At 41.8% G+C, this 21,366-nt stretch overlaps 2 protein-coding genes across 2 annotated transcripts in view; one reads left to right on the forward strand and one right to left on the reverse strand.

Annotated features, from left to right (window-relative positions):
* Nucleotides 1–712: 712 nt before the first annotated feature.
* Nucleotides 713–21,366, reverse strand: part of Flo2 (flotillin-2) — an 85,752-nt gene continuing 65,098 nt past the window's right edge. The window contains exons 2-8 of the mRNA XM_072017246.1: nucleotides 6,184–6,480; nucleotides 5,414–5,646; nucleotides 4,428–4,547; nucleotides 4,138–4,352; nucleotides 3,844–4,027; nucleotides 3,540–3,686; nucleotides 713–2,963 (exon numbers count right to left, since the gene is read on the reverse strand). Of these exons, the coding sequence (XP_071873347.1) occupies nucleotides 2,934–2,963; nucleotides 3,540–3,686; nucleotides 3,844–4,027; nucleotides 4,138–4,352; nucleotides 4,428–4,547; nucleotides 5,414–5,646; nucleotides 6,184–6,480 (1,226 nt within the window). The 3' untranslated portion in view covers nucleotides 713–2,933. The remainder of the gene's footprint in view (nucleotides 2,964–3,539; nucleotides 3,687–3,843; nucleotides 4,028–4,137; nucleotides 4,353–4,427; nucleotides 4,548–5,413; nucleotides 5,647–6,183; nucleotides 6,481–21,366) is intronic.
* Nucleotides 8,408–20,451, forward strand: LOC139994044 (uncharacterized). Its single transcript, XM_072016316.1, has 9 exons — nucleotides 8,408–9,263; nucleotides 10,524–10,733; nucleotides 11,948–12,118; nucleotides 12,510–14,008; nucleotides 16,997–17,482; nucleotides 17,881–18,316; nucleotides 18,446–18,842; nucleotides 19,065–19,347; nucleotides 19,702–20,451. Exons 2-9 carry the CDS (start codon nucleotides 10,538–10,540, stop codon nucleotides 20,065–20,067), a joined length of 3,834 nt encoding a protein of 1,277 aa, XP_071872417.1. The 5' UTR covers nucleotides 8,408–9,263; nucleotides 10,524–10,537; the 3' UTR covers nucleotides 20,068–20,451.

A 21,366-nucleotide genomic window follows, 5' to 3' on the forward strand; every position in this document is an offset into this window, starting at 1 on the left:
TGGTTAGATGTCTACAGACGATTTTTCATGTTCTTAATGGACAAAGAAAGGCAGTTAACTAACTTCTTTTCGTAAGTCTCGAGCGTTAATTTCGAGAAAATGAAATTATATACGAGAACGACGCGAAATACAAGTATAAAAACATCGACTCGAATCGTGTTGAAAAAGTTGTAAGAGATCACCGGATAGACGTTCTTACGACTTTACAAATTTTACGAGTCCTCGAACGTCGCAGGATTCTTGCAACTACCTAAAGCTCTCTGTCCCATCGACGACGATCGATTTATAGATCGCTTTAATTATTCGATTTAACGCGTCGTCGATCCTGGAACGAAAGTCGAACACTTTGAGTGAAATTCATTTCGATGGGCGCTAGAGAATATTTTTTAGAAGCACATAGACGTCGGTTATCTTCGGTTTCTTTCTTCTTTCCGATCTCTTCGCTCGCGTAACATCTATCATACTTTCGCCGATCTACGATATCGAGAGAACGAAGAACATTCCGAGGCGATTAGAACTTTAAACACGGCGAGTTCTCGCACTGACTATCCATCGGAACGGGTGCGCTAAACGTTTACTAAAAATAGCTTATATAAAACATTTGTTTGGGAGAAATAGAACCTTCTACTTATCTTTTCTCTTCTTTTTTACCCCTTTATATAATCGGCATTTACACTTTAGATCGCTTATTATAATAAAAATACTATATAGACGTGGACCTTGCACATACGGATCACGACTTTTTTAATTTTCTTTTTTTTTTTTTAAACTTTTCGTTCGATATAATTGTATTTTGAAATTAGTTTGCTCTGTCATCTCGTTTGTACTGCTCTAAATGTACTATACTTTCTCATCTTCTTTCTCTTTTTTTTTTTTTCGTTTTCTTTTGGGAAGACTTTAGTGACGAATGACGGTTGTACACTTCCCTTTTCCAGCGTTTAGATGCTCGCGATAGTTTTTTCCTTTCTTCTTTTTTTCTTTCTTTTTTTTTTTTTGAAGAAACAAGTCACGACCTGTTTTGCTCGCGCGGGTTCGAAGAGTTCTCTCTTGATAAGAGCGTAACTTTTACTTAAATATGTTTTCAATAGGAAAAACATATATAGATATAAAAGATACGAGTGAAATCCTATAACGAGTAAAAAGAACAAACGAATAAAGGATTCCTTAAAGTAGAACGAGAGAAGAAGAACGTCGAAACGAATTTACGCAATCAGATCTTTTCTTCCTTCGAATTGTCTCTCGCGAGCATATACATCGGACAGGACAATGGAATTTGTACTCGGTGACGCTTGATCGTTATCGGCTATACGAATGACGATTCGATCGTCGTAATCGCAATGTCGAGGACACGATGGACGTGATTTTCGCGCGATAGAATCGTCCGTCTCGAATAACGTCGCTCGGAACAAAAATTATCGCACGTACGGGCTTTTCTTGGATGCGAACATTGGATCGCGAACCGAATCGGAAAAGACGGAATGCTCGTTACGCGATAGACAATTACCATTCGCTCTGCTACGCGACGACCGCGAGACGATACCGTATTTACAAATTGGTTGGCACTTTCTTCGGTTCGGAGAGTACATCTGACGGCGGGAATGCGATTGATTCCGATGCGTGGTCAACCGAGAGAATTTCGAGCGCGAACGCGGATCGAACGAGGATACTCGAACGCTCGTTCGCGTGTTCCGTCTTTCAGAACTTTTTAGCTTTAAATTTATCTCGTCGAGTTAGTAGATATTTTCGTGTATCTTGTTATCGTTGAAATTGTCGTAACTTTTAGCCGAAAGAAGAGGTTTAATCGCACAGCTGAATAGAAATCAGAGCGAGAAGCGTAGAAATTAGACAGAGTGACGACCGATGAAATATTAATTCTATGTATCTTACTCTAGTGTATACACGCGCACGCACACACGATAAATACAACGGTCGACGCGTATTAAAAAGACACGCGGTGCTACGTAGAGAAGATGGCTATACTTTTCAAATAGAAAGTCAAATTCTAGGAAAACACCACTCGAAAACGTTTATCGAATTTTTACATAAATTTTCGTTTAAATATTTTATCAGAAACCACTCTGTACAAGTTCGCTTTAAATCTTTCAGAAAACGACGGAGATATTTCACGCGACAGCCTCGATTCCGTCGAGCGTCTCAAACGTTCGAAGCGTCTCGTTCCAAGCAATGTAAGAAACTCCAGTTGCTATGATACACACGTTACTACGATTATGTACAACGACTACGAACGATTAATTTCCACGTCGCCTACGTCGCGCGAACGATGATTTTATCATCCTCTCTCTATCTCACTCTCTCACTCTCTCTCTCTCTCTCTCTCTCTCTCTCCTTTCCCTCGTTAAATTTCTTATTTACGAAGTTGAACACAATTATCGAGAATCTTCGATCACGATAGATTCGGAAACAATAGCGATATACGTGTATCGTGTACTCGATTTCCTCTTCCAAGGAGATCCCCTAAGATTCTTCTTTCTTCTTTCTCCGTTGTTTCTATCTTATAACTTCAGGTTGCGTCGATCAAAGTTCGGTCGTGAAGAAAGATTCGGTAGGATCGAGGAGATGTTGGAATCGACGTGCACGAACGACGATGAAGCGGAGACGTTTTATGTGCGTTGTATAAAGTGGTCCAGTATCGCGTAACGAACCATCGAATTTGCCCGCGTATACGTTCGAGATTATAGTCGACGCATTCGTGGCGGAGACGTGACCCCGATTCGGCCGATTATGTTCAGCGTCGCTTCATTCACCTACGTCTGAGGTAGAGTAATTCGGGAAAGAGAACAAAGTGGAGTGTCACCGTTGGATGATGCAGAGTAGCGGAGAAACCTTTGGCAGTATAACGTTCGCTCCTTTCTTCACCCGATTCCAAGTGTCCGATCGCCTGGTCGCCGTTGCTTCCCTTTCGTGTTCCGCCATTACTTCGCTCCTGGTATCTTGCTCAACACCTGGAAACGATTCAAACGTTCGAACGTTAGTTCGTGTCGAAACTTTACGCGACGAACAAAGTGAAACGAAGTACGATCAAAGGCGCGCCGCTTTGCGATCATGCCACTGTCATATCTAATACGTTAGATATTTCTTCGCAATGTTCGTTACAGATATATTCTTATCGATTTAACCCTAAACGATGGAAAGGTCGTCTCTAAATAGGACATTAATCGACTGATATTTCAATCACGATCCTTAATCTCCAAATTCTTAAGCGCTCGTTGTAATATTTAGCGGAGTAAAACGAGCGAGGATCAAGAGCGAAGATCGCGTCGACGCAGCATTTCGATCGCGATCTTTGTTCGGTTAACGTAGATCGTTGAATTTCCTTTGTTAAGATCTTTGACTAACCGCGGTTGCGGCATTTTTTTTAATTTGGTTATTATTTTACAAAAATTTTACGAAAGAGCAACGATCGGAATACTTATTCATGCTTTAAAGTTCGCGCTGGTTCTATCGAAAACATGGTAATTTCGACACAGCGCGTTATTTGTATACGGACAACTAGGAGGCCAGTGGCCTCTAGAACATACTTTTGAAAGATCTACACCGGTCAGTGCTTGAACAGCCGGAGGTACTTGCCCCACAAGGCGCGTAATTTCACCGCTGGTCGTATCGCTTCCGCCCAGAAGCACGATTTCCTCTGTTCTCGCTAACGGCGCGGCCACCTCCGCGGCAATCTGCAAAAACGAATATATCAAAGTTGATAGTACATTTGTACGTACGTAGTACAAGCATAGAATTTTTACTTTCTTTCTTTCGCTTAAAATCGAACCTACTTTGGATAAAATTTATGACTTAGTTTAATCGCAGCGGGTTATCAACGCGATCTCTTACCTTTGGCAAGGCGTTCAGTGCAATGTTGAGAATAGCAGCCTCGCCGTACTTTTTGTAGACGGCGGCTTTCATTCGCATACGATCGGCTTCCGACATTCCAACCGCCTCTAGGGCCTGTGCCTCGGCTCCTCCGATCAAACGAATCCTCTCGGCTTCTGCTATGGCCGCGTTTACCGTCTGTGTTCTAAAAACCAAGAAAATTTGCATCATCGTATCGTCGTAATTTCGATCATTCGTGTTTCGACGTTCGTAAGTCGTAGGCGTGAAGGATGTTTCGATACAAGTTAAAGTTACCTTTTCCCTTCGGCCACTTTGCCAATTTTGTAATGTTCGGCTTCCGCGGGTAATCTCACGGTGCTCTGAAGCTCGTGTTCCTTACGACGTACCTCCTGTTCCTCCACTTCGATCTGTTTGCGCCTCTCCACGATCTCTATCTGAATCTCTTCGTTTCGTATCCGTTGCCTTATCTTCGCCGCTTGAAGCTCGTAAGCCAATTGCGCCTCCGCTTTCTACATATCGATCAAATCGCTTTTCATTCGAATTCGCGTCTAAACAAAATACATTTCGTCCAAATTGCGACTCACCGCCGTGTTCACTTCCTGGTCGAAATTCGCTTTTTGCAGCTGGAAGAGTCTTGCGTTGTCCTCGATCTTCGTGTCGGTATTGTACTTTATGTCCATCGCTGCTTTCTCACATTCAGCTTCCTATCGATTCGCGTACGAAATAAAGTAAACACGTTTCCACTCTAGATAAATATACGCATGCGGTGTAACGGTATCGGACCGAATAACAGGTACATACAGGTGCAAGGTAACATCTCGTGGAAAAACAAGAAAATATAGAATACAATTTTTTCGCAATGAAACAGAGTAACGAATAAATTTGAAAATTTATCCTACTACGTCGTGTACCAGATCGATTTCGATTTCGATTTCAAACGAGAAAATGTCGTTCGGTTCCTAGTTTTCGAGATTATTATTATTTCTATTACAAATTGAACTTGCAACGAATTCGTGCGTACAAAGCTTCGACATCGTTGGACATCTTTCACGCGAAATTCCCTTGTAAGCCTTTTAATTTTTCTCCGAGCTAATTCGCGGCTTCGTTCAGCGACTCTGTCGTCTGCGTTCGTTTCTCTCTTTTTTTTTCTTAGCGCAGAGTATCTCGCTGTTCATAGTCACTTAGATCGCCCTTGTTTCAAAAAAAAAAAAAAAAAAAAAAAAGAAACTTCGAAACAAACGAACGCAGAAGGGCACGGGCGAGTCTCAAGTGGACACGGAATCTCTGAAACGGAGCTCGATCTAGCTGGTTAAAGTTTAAAAACAAATTTTATTCCAGATCTTTGATCTATTTTCTCGAAAATGTTCTTCGGAGAAAAAAACTAAGCGTCGAACGAACAAATTTTATTGCATATTTTCTTCTTACTTTTTCATAAGGAATACCTTATTAAGGTCGCAACACGACTAACGTATGTACATGTAGGCGGTCGGATCCAGTACAGTCTACGAGGATTATACGTGCGATTGTATGTGGGTCGCACGCTCCTATAGAGCTTTGCGTATGAACGTACCCGAATGCCAGCGTCGCGGTTCGCCTCGGCGACGCCAACGTCGGCGTCCCGTTTAACAGCCGCAGTTTGCGCTTTGCCAAGCGAAGCCAAGTATTGAACGTCGTCGTACACGTCTTTTATCGTAAACGATAGAATTTCGATGCCCATGCGACCGACGTCCGGCGCGGCCACCTCTCTCACTAGCGTCGCGAATTGATCTCGATCTTTGTACACCTCCTCCACCGATAGCGTGCCTGAAAGTTTTTCCAATTTTTCCTCGTCGTTTCCATATCATACGCGTCTTAGAAGATACTTTCACGAGCTTTAAACTTTTTCCAATTCCATGCGCTGCAATATCCTTGTCCGTAAAACCGCATAAGCTTAAAGGTAAAATATATGTAGCTTCGTCTACGAGGTTCGCGTTCCAGTTGCTCGAAACAGCCGAAGCATTTTTCGAAACTGTCGCGGAACGGTGTGAGGTATAGATGCTCGATCGGCAAAGTATAAGATCGCTGCGCCGAAATTACTATTCCGTCGTGTCAGATACATCTTTGTATCAGGGGGACAGGGGACCGTTATCGTTTCGAGAATGTTACGAACATCATTAGCTATCGGTTCGAAACGTCTCGCCGTTAAAAACTACGCGTATGGCGTAAAAAAAAATACTAGAATTTCATCTTTTCATTTTTCTCACAAATTACGATAGCATCTATGGAAACTCGCGATCTATAGCGCGAATACTTAAGCAGCAGAGTCGTTCCATTTTTTAATACGGTTGTCGTAAAATTTACCTAGTATCGCACGAAGATGACCCTCTAGGGTAGAAAGGATGGTCGATTTGATTTCGTAAACGCTCTTTCCTAGAAATTGTTCGCTGGCAGTGTGTAAAAGCTCGTCCGCTTTCATGATCTTGCACTGTGCTACTCCAGTGACAGTCAACGGCACACCTTGTGCGGTTTCTACGTTTTCGCAGACGGGGTTCAGCGTCATAACCTCGAGGGACAATCGCTGGACGTCGGTAACGAACCACCACGTGAAGGCGTAGCCACCGACGATCGTTCTCTTCTTCATGGACCCGCAACATCCTCCTAAAAACATAAACGTAAATGAAATCCAAACATTGTCCGTTCTTTTCGGGTTATTTCGAATGGAATCAAACACAACGATTATTAAATCGTAAATTTATTTATTTTGAGCGAAATTTAAATAAATCGCTTTCGAATAATCCGCCGTTTGAGTCGATCAAATCGTTCGAATAAAACAAGAAATAATTCGATTACTTGTTACGGTATTTGAGCCGAATCGAGTTCTCTTTTTATAAATATCGCGATAAAAGCATGGTAGTAAACGAAAATAATCTCTGTAACCGTGGCAGACTGCAGATCTATGGCTGTACGGTGTTAGGTTTAAAATTTCTGCCTTCGTAAAAGCACGGTAATTACGATCGATTCGTAATTAAAAAGTAGAAAGCATTGCAAACTTTAGGGAGAAAGTACGACTTATTATTATACGTAGGGTGAATCATCGCGGTCGCGATAAACCGTGTTTCCTTTTCGAATCGGATTACCTTTCGCAATAGAAACTTTGAAGAAAATAATAAACGGCAAGCACCGAAGAAGCGTTTGATAAGCCGAGCTCGTTGCAAAGCTTAATTCCAATTTAAACGACCGTTTCCATCGGATGTCTATGAATCGTAAAAGCGGCTGTTTCATCGATCGTCTCGACCCCTTAAACGACGACCAGAAAAGCGACGGATTAAAATACGAGTTTAACGAAATTCGACCGAATTCAGCGAACTTCTTCCATGTCGCTCGTCAGGATACAACGATTCGATTTGTAATTCAACGATCGTTAAACGTAACGAGGATGGTGTTGCGACAGTAAGTAGGTCATTTTGTATGGCAGCCGGTGGCGTGGCATCGCCGACTTTTTACCGTAAGTCCATCGGGTGACGTCAAAGGTGATTCCTCGAACGCAGGATATCGCGTTCACCACGAACGTGACGCATAGCACGTAATCTACTATCTCGGAAACGAGGAAAGAAACGTTCGATAGCTTTCGAATCTCTTTGCCTCTGTTTTTCTTACTTACGTTTTTTACTTACGTACGGGCATATAGATTTTTGGTTTGCTTTCGAGCGGATAATAAATATAAGTCGGAGAAAAAAAGGAACGTTGTGGGCGGAGTGGAACAAGCTTGGAAAGACAGCGGTTAAACGAAATAACGTAAATAAATACCGATATTGTGTAAAGTGTGAGATTGGCAACGATCGGGATCGTTAATGTCACTCGCGCATGCTTTGAATACGTATACGAGAAATTTTCGTCCCCGTGTCACGGTAATTCAAATTCCGTTTACGGCGCTCTTTGGTGTTTCTAAAATCCAGTCGTACGGTCGTATCTTTTCTAGTTATTAGCGTTAGAGCGCATCTGGAAACGACCTCGAAATAGAGAAAATACTGGAAATATTGATCTTGACGACACATTTCAAGGCCATCGTTAGCTAACTCAAATAATTAGCGTATCTCTTATTACGCTATTCTCTGAAACTGTTACAGTTCGTTTACGTCACACCACCGTAAAATGTATATTTCTGGAGCAGAATAACGCGATAATTCGTACGACGTTGGAACAAGCTACCGAAAGTAGAAGTCGGTATTCAACGCGATATTTGGCCGTATAAGTAACGACACTCTATAGTTTTGTGCGTATTTTTATTTTTCTTAGATGGAAACGCGAGCCATTTTGCGTCGCTAGCCGAAGGAAGGACGAGGATACGAGAGACGGAATATGGAACACACGGATACGGCATGGAGAGTGATTCGACGTTTACCGAATTCCACGGAGCAAGCGTAAAGTTCCATTTCTATCGGGCGAGACTAGAGGCGGAAGAGAACGTTAGGCGAAGATGCACGTCGAGAAAGAGCGCGAGAAGCGGCGAAAGAGAGGTCGAAGAAGAGAAGGGAGGCGGAGGACCGTTATGCGGCACGTTCGGCTTCGAAAGGTTCGTAACTTGTTCTCGTACTCCGCTACTCCGATCTCGATGAATCTACCGTGTGAAAAGTAGCGACAGGACCAAGGTCGCGGTCAGTGTTACATCGTCTTTTAACCGGTCGCTCGTCATATATTAAATCCATGGATCTTCCAAATAGTTGGTGATTTTCGTCAAGTTTGGTGACAGTTAAAGTTCGAGTTGTCGTTGAAAGAAGAAATTAAAAATTCGAAAGCTTCGTCGTTATAATGGACTATAACGCGCTTGTGTTACGGGCTTCTCCGACGTTTGGACAATTTTTTCCTACAAAAGTATTTAATCGTCCTTGTTCGATCGCTACGAAGAGCGTTGACCGAGTCTTTAACCCGTTTTGCCGAACTTGTTTCCGAATGACCGGAAAAAGTTCGTCGTTTCCGACATTATCCATTTAACTTTGAAATATATCTTTGCAGAGGTTTTAGTACACCGAGTACTCGAAAAATCAAAGTCGGAAGTGGAAAAAAAAAAAAAAAAGGAAGAGAAAGACGATGTAGTAACAAGAAAACTTCTTACGAAATCGGTGAACGAAGAAAATCGAAGAATTGGTGACACATCGATCGCGACTAAAGAGCAAAGACCGTGTAAATTGTGAATTTACCGACTGCTACGATCTTTTAAAAATTGGAAAGAATCGATCAACTTTCGATCGTAATGGTTAACGCGAAATTGCGTGGATACTAGACGACTAAATATCAAAAGACCGATAGTCGATGCAAGAAAACGGTGACGTGACAGAAATCTTGTTTCTGGAGCACAAACTTGCAAGTGTATCGATTATTTAGAAGAAAAGAAGCTTCTAGATTCTACGCTATCTACCGTTCCTCGAAAAGTAGGTGAACAGGTACTGCTTTCCTTTTCAAACTCGTCAAAGTTTTATCAACTTGCCGAGATTTAAAAATTTCATACACGGTGCAATTATCCAGCATGTGGTAATCGGCGATACGTACGAACGGCGAACGACGATTCTGTGTGAAAAATAACCGAGAAACGCAGGATAAAATTTCTCTTTTACGTGATCTTTTCATGTCTGATTCTAACTGGCTATTCGTTTCTAGCGCATGATTTATCGATTATCGTATATGAAACGTTGTTTTTATTCGAGGATGTCCAGACCTATCAACCTCTTTGAGGATGCTCTCGTTGGACCTCGAGCATTTAGGAGTAACTCGGAATACAAAAGACTCGAGGAACTTTGTTACACCACGCAAATCGTAAAGATTCTTCCCTCGTGGGTTTGACCTCGATTAACACGCGGTTCGTACGATTTAACCAACTGTAAATTCCGACCGAACGGATCGTCCGAGTTTCCCCAATTGATAGGTCCTGTTGCGATCTATGATCGAACGCTATTCGAACAAACGAATAACCGGTCGTTGACCGACCAGCTAATCGGAGACAAACGCATACCTATACGTCCCGAAAGCTGCCTTTTCGTTATCGAAGAAATTCCGAAAACACGTTCGAGTCGTCGGTTTCACGCGTTTTCGCGAAACTTTGCACACGATCGCGCTATGTTTCGACAATAGGGTGTACGTGAGGATTTCCGCCACCGCATTGACCGCGTTAATGCAGAATTACTTAACAGCTGAAAGTTTCACGTGTCATTGATATTCCTCTCGTACGTACTCGATCCACGTGTGTAGTTGCCTCGCACTCTTCTTCGACCGATTTCTACGCGGCTGTGGATCGACTTCGATTCGACAGTATCGGGGGACAGGTTGACCAAGCCGGTCATCCCTCTGAATAACCGTGAGAATACAGCGGAGATTCCGTGGCGGTCGTTTCGTTGATAATAAATACCGTGTTCGAAAATCGCGATACCGACACGACTAGGTTGGATTTTTCATTTATCTTTAATTAAACGGTAGAAAATTAGCAGTAAATTGATCGATGAAACTTATCCGAAAGTTGCTAAGCGTACCGTAGATCTGAAAGCAACTCGAGCGATAGTGTTGAGTAAATCTGATTTGATATTTAGATCGAAGTCGTAGCGACTCTTGATAAATTACAAAATATTTAGAAACGAGGTTTGCCTTTTCATTTAAATACAGAAACGAACGAACTTGCTGGCGATTTAACGCGGCGAAACTTGGTGTTACAGACGATTGATAGAACATGGCCATCGACAGCGTTTTAACGGGAGGTTTGACCTCCGCATCGAGCGGACTATCGTGGTTCTTTCCGGTGCTCGCAGCGGCTCTCGTCTACTTCGAATACGATGTGATGGACAACGAAGCGCCACCGATTAATATACCTTCGGAAGTACTGCTGCCATCGTACGACTTTATCGTTATCGGATCTGGTTCCGCGGGTATGTTTTTCCTGATCGATCGATATCACATTTTTTTATCTTGACTCTTTTCACGTTTACAGCCATCGGAACATAAAATTCTAGATACAGTTTCCTAGAAATATAAAGCGTCTTAGTAAAAACGTTAGCTCGAGGAATTTTGTTGACACGTTAAGATGTCATATCGTTAAACTTTACTATTCTTGTTAAATTTTTATTTAAAAAGCAAGCAAAAAGAAGTGTCTATATGGAAGCATAAAAATAGTAAAATCGTATTAACATCGATAATGTCCTGGCGAAATATTTCGCTGGCGTTGGAAAAAATTAGAGATTCCGTTGATTCTGATGTAATTTTATCCACCGATTTTTCTTTAAATTTCTTTCGGAGATACATCGACGATAATTATATCGATATGCAAAAATAAATTAATAACGTAGTGGCAAAATATATTTTTAGTTTCTTTGGTAAAACGGATGTACAAAATTTGATAAATGTGCGTTGATTTGATAGATTGACTGCAATAAAAATGGTTATTTTCTAGGAATTCTCTGTCAGCCAGCAAGATGAAATAAAAATTAAACGTTATTATCGTTCCGTAATAAATGCTAATACGATGACGCGATTGATGCTTCAAATTTGAATTAAAAGCTACGTTTAAAGACTTTTTTCTGTAATTAAAACTCGAATCTTTAACGCGACGTTCTTTTCACTTTGTCCTCTAACTTTCTAGTTTACATTTTTACGAAAGCTTCCTCGATCCACGTTCTTCCACTTCCTGTAAGATCTTGCATTTCACGGGTGACAGGATCTTATCCGGTCCACGGTCTACAGTTTCGTCGTTCTTGTTTCAGGAAATGTTTCGCGAGTTTAACGGCGTTTCGTTCATTTTCTTCGTATTTCCTTAGCGTCTCCTCATACATTTCGATCGCGTTTCTTAGCGTTTCGAATATACCTTCGAGGAATTAGTTTCCTTTAACGATATCTCGATTCTACTCTCTACTATTTCATTTCTCTCTAACAAAACTTAGATCGTTGAATCGTTGTCCGATCCTTCAACGATCTTAGAAGCTTCTTTTAAACAACCTCCCTAACGAGATTCGAATTTACGTAATTTATTATTTTTCGGACGTACGTCACGCGTAAATTATTTTCACTACGAATTTTCGTTAAGTAGGCTGGCGTCACGATTCGATTTTGTGAATCTTTGTTAAGTTATCGTAAACTTTGGCTGCAGGAGCCGTGGTAGCGAGTCGCCTGTCCGAAATAGAAAATTGGAACGTGCTTCTTCTAGAAGCTGGTGGCGATGAAACGGAAATCTCCGATGTTCCTCTTCTCGCCGGTTATCTGCAGCTCAGTCAATTAGATTGGCAGTACAAAACGGAACCCAACGGAGAATCCTGTTTAGGTAAACGATATATTGCCAGATTGATTATTTCGAGTTGGCAGATTTTTTAATTTATCACGGTTAACACTGCGGTTCTTTGTGTATTTTTGCACAAGATCATTTTTGAAAAAAAAAAAAAAAAACCAAAGGTGCAAAGGTTCACAGAATGTGAATATAACATGCAAAAATATATAAAATGTTCGAAATAAAACAACGAACGAATCTGATTTAGCTTCAGTTCCTTTAGTTATGTCCATACGAATATAAAAATGCATAAATATCCGCAGTCTAATCCATCTACGGACAATTGTACGAACGATCGTCGAGATATCTTGGAAAATTTGTACTCCATCTATCGCTCTTTTGTTTTCTATTTTTTATTTTTTTTTTTTTTTTTTTGTCGCAACCACAGCGATGGAAGGGCGTCGCTGTAACTGGCCACGTGGAAAAGTGATCGGAGGCAGCAGCGTGCTCAACTACATGCTCTATCTTCGCGGCAACAAAAAAGACTATGACATATGGGAGCAGCTGGGCAACCCAGGTTGGTCTGCCAGGGACGTTCTTTATTATTTCAAAAAATCGGAGGACAACCAAAATCCCTATTTAGCCCGAACGCCGTATCATTCGACCGGGGGTTACCTAACCGTTCAAGAAGCACCATGGCACACTCCGTTGGCCGCAGCGTTCGTTCAAGCAGGCCAAGAAATGGGCTACGAGAACAGAGATATTAACGGGGAACATCAAACCGGCTTTATGATCGCTCAGGGAACCATCAGACGCGGGAGTCGATGCTCCACGGCGAAGGCCTTCCTGCGACCAGCCAGGTTGCGCAAAAATTTACACATCGCTATGCACGCGCAGGTTACCAAGATTTTAATAGATGCGAAATCGAGGAGAACTTACGGCGTGGAATTCGTCAGGGACGACAAGATGTTCCGTATTCGTGCTAAAAAGGAAGTGATCGTTTCCGGAGGTGCCATCAATAGCCCTCAATTGCTGATGTTGTCGGGAATCGGACCTAGAGATCAGCTGGTACGACACGGGATACCGGTGATTCAGGACTTAAAAGTGGGAGAGAATCTGCAAGACCATGTCGGTTTGGGAGGTTTGACGTTCATGGTGAATCAACAGGTTTCGATGGTGGAGAAGAGGTTGCACAGCGTTCAAGCTGTGATGCAGTACGCCGTTTTCGGAGACGGTCCTTTAACCGTTCTAGGTGGTGTCGAAGGTCTAGGCTTCGTCAATACGAAGTACGTGAACGCCTCCGACGATTTCCCGGACATAGAACTTCATTTCATATCAGGATCGACGAACTCCGACGGTGGTAGACAAATCAGAAAGGTTCACGGACTGACGAAAAGATTCTACGACGCTGTATTTGGGTCCATTAGCGATAAGGACGTGTGGAGCGTGATTCCTATGCTTTTAAGGCCAAAAAGCAAAGGCGTTATCAAGCTTCGAAGTAAAAATCCTTTCGACCATCCTTTGATTTACCCGAACTACTTCAAAGAACCGGAAGATATCGCGACACTGGTCGAAGGAGTTAAAATAGCAGTCGCTCTGAGTAGAACCGCTTCGTTCAAACGCTTCGGAAGCGAATTAAATTCGATACAATTTCCTGGCTGCAAACACATTCCTATGTACAGCGACCCGTATTGGGAATGTATGATCAGGCACTATTCCGCCACCATCTATCATCCCGTGGGCACTTGCAAGATGGGTCCTTACTGGGATCCCGAGGCTGTGGTGGATCCTCAGCTTCGAGTTTACGGAGTTACCGGACTCAGAGTCATCGACGCGTCCATAATGCCAACTTTAGTTAGCGGTAACACCAATGCACCGGTTATCATGATCGGAGAGAAGGGTTCCGACATGATAAAAGAATTCTGGTTGAAGAGAAGAGGCCGAGGGTGAACATCGGAGTTCTTGTAAACTAATTCAAAGCGATCGTTGGTGATACGTGATAAAAACGTTACTTTGAACCTTGTGTATCCCTGTACAGCTACGGTACACAGATATAAACCGAATGTCAGGCGATGTAAATTAATAAATTAACCGCGTCCACGGTGGTACAAAGTTACACCAAGTTTTCAAGTACATGTAACGAATAAGCGTCGACGCACGTTTTGCTGCTAAAGTAATAACATTCGTTGATCTTTCTTAACGAACTTGTACCATTTATGTATAGTAAAAGTTAGTACAGTACAGACAAACCTCAAGGATCGTGCAGCGATTGGTCCTCTGGTTTTTCGTTCGTGCGTTATCGTATCGTTATTGTAATTCAAAGTGTAAGCAAAGCAGCGTAAAGGATGACAAAAACGTACAAATAACAAAAACGTCGTAAGCAAAAGAATGATCAAAGACGTTGGTTACTCTCTTTTGAAATTGTCCTTGCTTCGATTTTTAAATGTACATAGTTTTCGATATACCTGATAGAACGTAGCCAATTTTTTAAACGGCGCGACAAAATGTAAATTTTTCTTTTTAATGTAAATACTAGCTATAGGTTTATCGTATTGACACGAATAAAAGAAATCGAACTCTCGTCGCTTGTTTCGTAAATAATACGAATTATTTCCTTGTCCAGTTGTTTTCATCGTTGAAATGATTTTTGTACAGAGTTCCTTCCCGTTTCCCGTTCTAGATATTAGACGTGTCATAGACCAACAGATACCAAAGCTCGGAGTAACGATGACAACGGTTGAGAATTTGGTTTTCCAGATGTTTGTATGTTCCTAACAAACTCGATGATGTGCTTGACCGATAGAACATATGTATAGGCTAGCGTATTTAAAGTAGCGGCTAGCAACGCTGAGGTGAAGTTTTCTTTATCGTCGTGCTTCGGACTGCTTCTGGAACGCCTTCGGACGTAATGTTCCAAAATTGGTTTAAAAATACCGCGGAAGTCGATATTTTTGCGTCGAGAACCGGGCCATACGTAACAATACGTTTCCTTTCAATCCCATTGGGAGCGATTCGATCGAATTAGTTCTATTTTTTAAGCAAATATACGATCTCTGTTTATTTTTGACGACGATCGATCAGCGTGCGTCCTGTACAAAACGCTCTGGCTTCGAACATTCGGAGGAGAAGGCAGATATCAGACGCTTGTCAACGTTCAACCAGTTCGGACATTCTCGTGCGACGCAGACGTTGTTCGACCATCGGACACTTCGGACATCCTTCGATCCTCGTACGAGATAGATGATCTTAAATACTTAGATGTTCAAAGTACTCGTTGATCAGATATTCGCGATATTTATAAATATTCGAAGCAAATGTATTCACATCGATTATTTCCTTTACATCGATTCCTTACACATTCGTACATCGTAGCTAATAACTTTAGTTATTACTTATTAGCATAACGTTCGTATCGATGTTGATTAGCGGGTTACCGGAGATAGACACGTTCTTGCGGTCTTTACGTGTATTCGCGGTGTACACCGAGTAACGCTAATGTCAGTGGCATGTCGTATTTCAATATTTATATCTCGATAGCGAATGACGCGAAAAACAAGCTCTTAGCCACATGATTTACGAACGTTTCAATGATTATATATTATTATAAGAAAAAAAAGAACAAATTTTCGTATTTTTCATATTTTTCCAGATATTGTGCGTTAGGGTTACGATGATTTTACTATTCTACGAATCATGTTTTTGGGTTGCATACCCTGAAATTCCGATAACTGAGAGGCGTGTATTTCTAGCGTCGTTTCTTATCAATAATTACCCGTAACTGATAATCACGATTCTATTCCTTCTCATATTCGCAAAGCACGATCAGTCGACGAAATTTTAATCGATTATGTATATCGATGTCGTTGATTATTTCTGATGTTTCAGTTACGTCGATTAAGCACGCGTATTTCGCATCCACTTTGTCGAACGCTGCAAAAGTCGTACTCGTATGTCCGAAAGCAATCGGAAAACAGCTGATTCAGCGATATGCAACAATAGCGCAATGTCCCACGGTTTTGCATGGGCAATTTGTTCTCGAGCTTTGTCCGAATACCATCGTGTCATCATTTTGAGTGTGCGTGTAAAATATAATTTTTGCCTGCACGATATACAAAATTCGTCCAACTATAATACATTTCGTTAAAAGACGATGTCGAACGATCGATATTTCGAGAAGCGTTTCGTTTGAAAGTGTCTTGAAAGCCGGCTTTTCTAGACTGTATCTACGATATTACGATATATCAAAGATCTTTCAGTCCGTGTAGTTACAACGTTTCGCGTTTAAATAGGAAATATCGCGAGACTATTCGATTAAAGTCTCGTACAAATTTGTCGATACTGTTTTATAACAATTTGCGTTTATTTTCATTTTCACCTTGGAGCAACGGTGCTAAAGATTCGAACGGTGATTCGAACGATAAGCTGGTAAGAACGAAGTTTATTAATTCGTTGTCTTTAGGTATACGATTGGGTATCAACAAGGGGATAAAAATAATCGTTACAAAAAAATAAACGACAAACAAGATACACTTTCAGTTGTTATATAGCCTCGCCAACAAAGTAGATTAAATTCGAGACGTTGAGTCATTTAGAATTATGACAAACGAAACGTTTCGAATTGTTTAAGAAACGATCGAGCTTGCGAAAGCGTAACTTGCTTTGAAATTGACGTGATTTGTTTGGCTTAAGTGACATAAAATCTTTCGTCGAAAGTGAATACAAATTACACGTACGTACATTGAATGAAACATCAGCCGATCACGTATTACCGCGAATGTTTCGGAATTTAAAACATTTTCGAATTAATATAAACACAGTTGCACAGAGGACGGCTCGATAGCATCGACGGAGAATTTAACGAAGGATACCAATCCGTGAAACCCGTTAATCATAATATAGCACGATCGAAGTACAAAAAACTTGGCAAAAAAGTAGCATAAAAAGATCGTTGTTCGAGCAAATTATCGCTGGAGGATCACCGATCGAAAGAAAGAGAAAAAGAAAAAGGAAAAAATGTCGAGCGCCGGCAGAATCTCCACGATGAGGATCGCGATGTCGTACGGACCGGAACTGAGTTTCCTGGTGCTCCTTCGTATGTTGATTGGCATGTACAGACCGGATATCGTGAGTTACGGGACCAGGGTGAAGCCGACAACTTTATCGGATCTTCGAGACAGCTACGATTTTATAATAATCGGAGGTGGCACGGCTGGCTCGGTGTTGGCGAATCGTTTGTCGGAAAACGAAAATTGGACGGTGCTGTTGTTGGAGGCTGGCGTTGACGAAAACGATTTGTCCGAGATACCGATTCTGTTCCCGATTCTTCAGCTCACCTCGATGGACTGGCAGTTCAAGACGGAACCGTCGAATAATTATTGCAAAGCGATGAAAGCCAACGTGTGCAATTGGCCACGCGGCAAGGTACTATTTTCCAATGACATTTATTATTGTTTGTTATTATTAAAATCATGGATGCATAATGTGCGAATGTGTTCGGCATAAATATGTATGCATTTACGTAACATCGTGATTAAGGATTTGCTCTATCCGTTAGTTTCTCCACGTAAATCAAGTTACGTCAACATCAATGATTTCGACCATTTTTCATTCTCACGAGGGACATAGGTGTGACGATTGCTATTAACATTTTTAACAGAGGATATTCGCATAATATATTCGTGTATCCAAACATTTTTACATCAAACTTTCTTTAAACTTGTAGAAATTTCATTCTACGCGCGTATCGATAGCATTCGCTATACTTCACGACAATTACATCTTTGGATACGTAGCAGGTATATACGTGAATTATGGTACAGGTACTCGGAGGAAGTAGCGTGTTGAACGCGATGATCTACGTCCGTGGCAACAAGAAGGATTACGACAATTGGCAGGAGATGGGTAATCCAGGATGGGATTACGAGAGCGTTTTGCCTTATTTTAAGAAATCCGAGGACATGCGGATCAAAGAATATCAAGATTCCCCTTATCATCGGACCGGGGGATATATGACCATCGGATACTTTAATTATCGTTCGTCCGTGACCGATTATCTGATACAAGCGGGCACGGAAATGGGCTACGACGTGGTGGATGTGAATGGACCCACGCAAACCGGATTCTCCTTCTCTCATGTAACGGTGAGAGATGGTCTGCGATGTAGTACCGCGAAAGCTTTTCTTCGAACGGCTTGCAAGCGAAAAAATTTGCATATCAGTATGAGATCGATGGTAGAGAAGATTTTGGTGAGCCAAGGCGAGTTATTAAACGTTAGCTGTTCCTATTATTTTATCGTAGTTTCGTTTAAGATCGTAAAGCTTGGAATTGTTATTATCGGAGACGAGGACCACGGGAGACGATCAATCGGCGGATGTTGATTTTCAGATGAAAATGGAAAAACTGCTTATGGCGTGCAATTTCAAGTAGGATCCAAGCGCAGGACGGTGAAAACCAGTCGCGAGGTGATTCTATCGGCTGGCGCGATACAATCGCCGCAATTGCTCATGTTGTCCGGAATCGGCCCCAGGGATCATTTGGAACAACTCGATATTCCCGTGGTCCACGAAACTCCCGGCGTCGGTAGAAATCTACAGGATCACGTCGCGATCGGTGGATTGAATTACTTGGTGACTAAACCGGCGAACATCACGGATCCAGCGTCTTTTAGTTTTAACTTGATGAGGTCCGTCAATGCCCGCTCGCTCAGTTCGTTCGTCAGAGAACGTACCGGGCCGTTGTACACGAGTAACGTGGCCGAGGGTATAGCTTTCATCAACACCAAGTGAGTATTTATTAACGTTAATTTGCAACGGCCTTTGCGAATTTTTGTGCAAATTTATATCTTCATGAACGAGAGAAACGAGATTGAAATAAAAATTTGTTTTTATTTTATATATCTTCGTACATGTACATCTGTACATCTTTTCATCTCTAACTTCGATGCATAAAAATTGCGATCGAAGAGTTTTTCACGCCTGCTCGTCTATATAACGAATGTTCCCAGATACGCGAACAAGTCGGAGGATTATCCTGATATACAGCTGTTTATCTCTTCAACGTCCGACAATACGGACGGTGGTCTCTTTAGCAAGAGAGATTGCAACCTTATGGATGACTTTTACGCGCATTTGTTCGAAAATATCCTGTACCAGGACTCGTACACGATCATGCCGCTACTGCTGCGACCTCGAAGCAGAGGATACATCAAGCTGCGCTCCAAGGACGTTAATCAGCAGCCGATGATCGTGCCCAACTACTTCGACGATCCACACGATCTCGACGTTCTGGTAATAAACTGGTTTATCATTCCTTAAAAAATAAGTACAGCGAACGTTTGTCAAGCTAACAGTAGCTGACTCGATCGATTTCGATGATACAGTGACGAAGAAACGAAAGCTTAAAATTTGCGTTAAACATTTTTGCTTCGAACTAAACTACTCTTTTATTCTTCGATATCATACGTTATATCGTACGTTATATCGGACTAGTTTCTTATTTCGAGCTTTCTTTTCGCCATCAACGACGGCGGCCGTCGTCACTGTACAACGAGTTTCGTCGTACTTTCTTGATCAATTTGATTAAAGAAATCGAATCTTCGAGAATTTAATAAATCGTGTATCTGTGAACGTCAACGGATGCAGGCAGAAGGCGCAAAGTTTATCCACGATATGTCGAAGACGAACACGATGAAGCAACTGAAAGCCGAACCGAATCCAAACAGAATTCCGCAGTGTTCGTCGTTCGAGTTCCCATCGCTGGATTATTGGCGTTGTTTCGCTCGATATTACACGCTAACTATTTACCATCCGAGCGGAACGTGTAAGATGGGGCCCTCCACGGACAAAATGGCAGTGGTCGATGCCAGATTGAAGATGCACGGCGTAAATGGACTTCGAGTGATCGATACCTCGATCATGCCAACGATCACTTCCGGCAATACGAACGCGCCGACGATCATGATCGCCGAGAAAGCCGCTGACATGATCAAAGAGGATTGGAAGATTTAACACACCGGTTCTCTTTTCCATCCTCGAGATATACCGCTTATGAGTTATCGACGATGAATTTCAACGACGTTAACGTCTACTCGATGATGATTACGGCGATGCTATAACAACGATAACGACGATGCCAATGACGATATAAAAATAGGACAGCAATAAACATAGAATGAAAGCGTTATCCATGATAATCTTCGATCGATATCGTCGACTTTCGACTGTTCTTTAAAACTTTAACTTTGATCAGTTTTAGAAATTTGGAAAATCGATAGATATAGATAAATTTCTATTTTGGCACGAGAATCGCCGTTCTTTTCCATTCCTTCTACGCTGTCGACGAAGCTCTAGATTTCTCCAACACCGGATATCGACACGTGCGTTCACCGACCAACCAACAAAACGGTCGATGTGAGACACGATCGCCGTTCGGAAGAGCTCCGACACCCGTTGGCACTTTGTTCCATCACGCGATCGAGACTATACGAACGCGATATGCTTTTTTTCCCCGGTAAAACTAGCCTAAATTGTTACTCGCGCGAAGAGAGAGAATGTAATTAGGCTTTTATCCGTTAGGCGGATTTTCACCGATAATAATTAATTCGTGCGCTCGTTCCCTGTATATCGATCGGCCAACGCTTTTCACGCGTGACTGCTATCGCGAGATGAAATTTTATGCCACGTGGAAAGCACCGGTTCTCGATCGACTGCCAAAGGTAACGCGAATACGTTGGTTATGGTTGGTCGTGGGGTTGAATGGATAACTGGACGACAGTCTAGTACTGTAGCACAGCGATTTTCAATCTTTTACGTCTCATAGCACACGTGGTATTAAAATTCTGCCAAACCATTAGGTCGTCCGAAGTGTTTCGTTCGTTTTATCAGGAAATGATAGACGCACAACAATTTTTGTTTTATATTAGTTTATTGAATTATGCACGAACATAATAATAGAAATAGAACGAAATGGATCACACCTAATTCGATGAAATGATATAAAACAGAAATTGTTGTTCATCCATTATCATCTTATGAGACGAAAGAAACTTTTTCGGACAACCTAATAGAAAAAAATACACGTAATGATTTAAGAAGCTGTTGCCATCTTGGATTTCGATGATCTTTCGTTTACGTTTACGATTAACGTACGCGTTAGTACTCTGATTCGAATCTTACTCTTATCTTTCGTATGTAGTTTGCACGGGTTTGACGACGAGGCAGCCGGCATACTAACGTATACGTTGTCGTAGATGCACAACTATAGGCAGAATTTACTATAGCGGTACGGACAGTGTTTTGCAAGTATTT

Source organism: Bombus fervidus, chromosome 14, assembly GCF_041682495.2.
Source record: "Bombus fervidus isolate BK054 chromosome 14, iyBomFerv1, whole genome shotgun sequence".
NCBI classification, from domain to species: Eukaryota; Metazoa; Arthropoda; class Insecta; order Hymenoptera; family Apidae; genus Bombus; species Bombus fervidus.

What these genes read in the sequence shown, in the direction of transcription:
- LOC139994044 (XM_072016316.1), top strand. Translation starts at nt 10,538, where the DNA reads ATGGCCATCGACAGCGTTTTAACGGGAGGTTTGACCTCCGCATCGAGC. An exon ending in GCAATTGGCCACGCGGCAAG is followed by an intron (nt 17,483 to 17,880) that starts GTACTATTTTCC and finishes ATTATGGTACAG; the next exon opens with GTACTCGGAGGAAGTAGCGT. An exon ending in CACACGATCTCGACGTTCTG is followed by an intron (nt 19,348 to 19,701) that starts GTAATAAACTGG and finishes CAACGGATGCAG; the next exon opens with GCAGAAGGCGCAAAGTTTAT.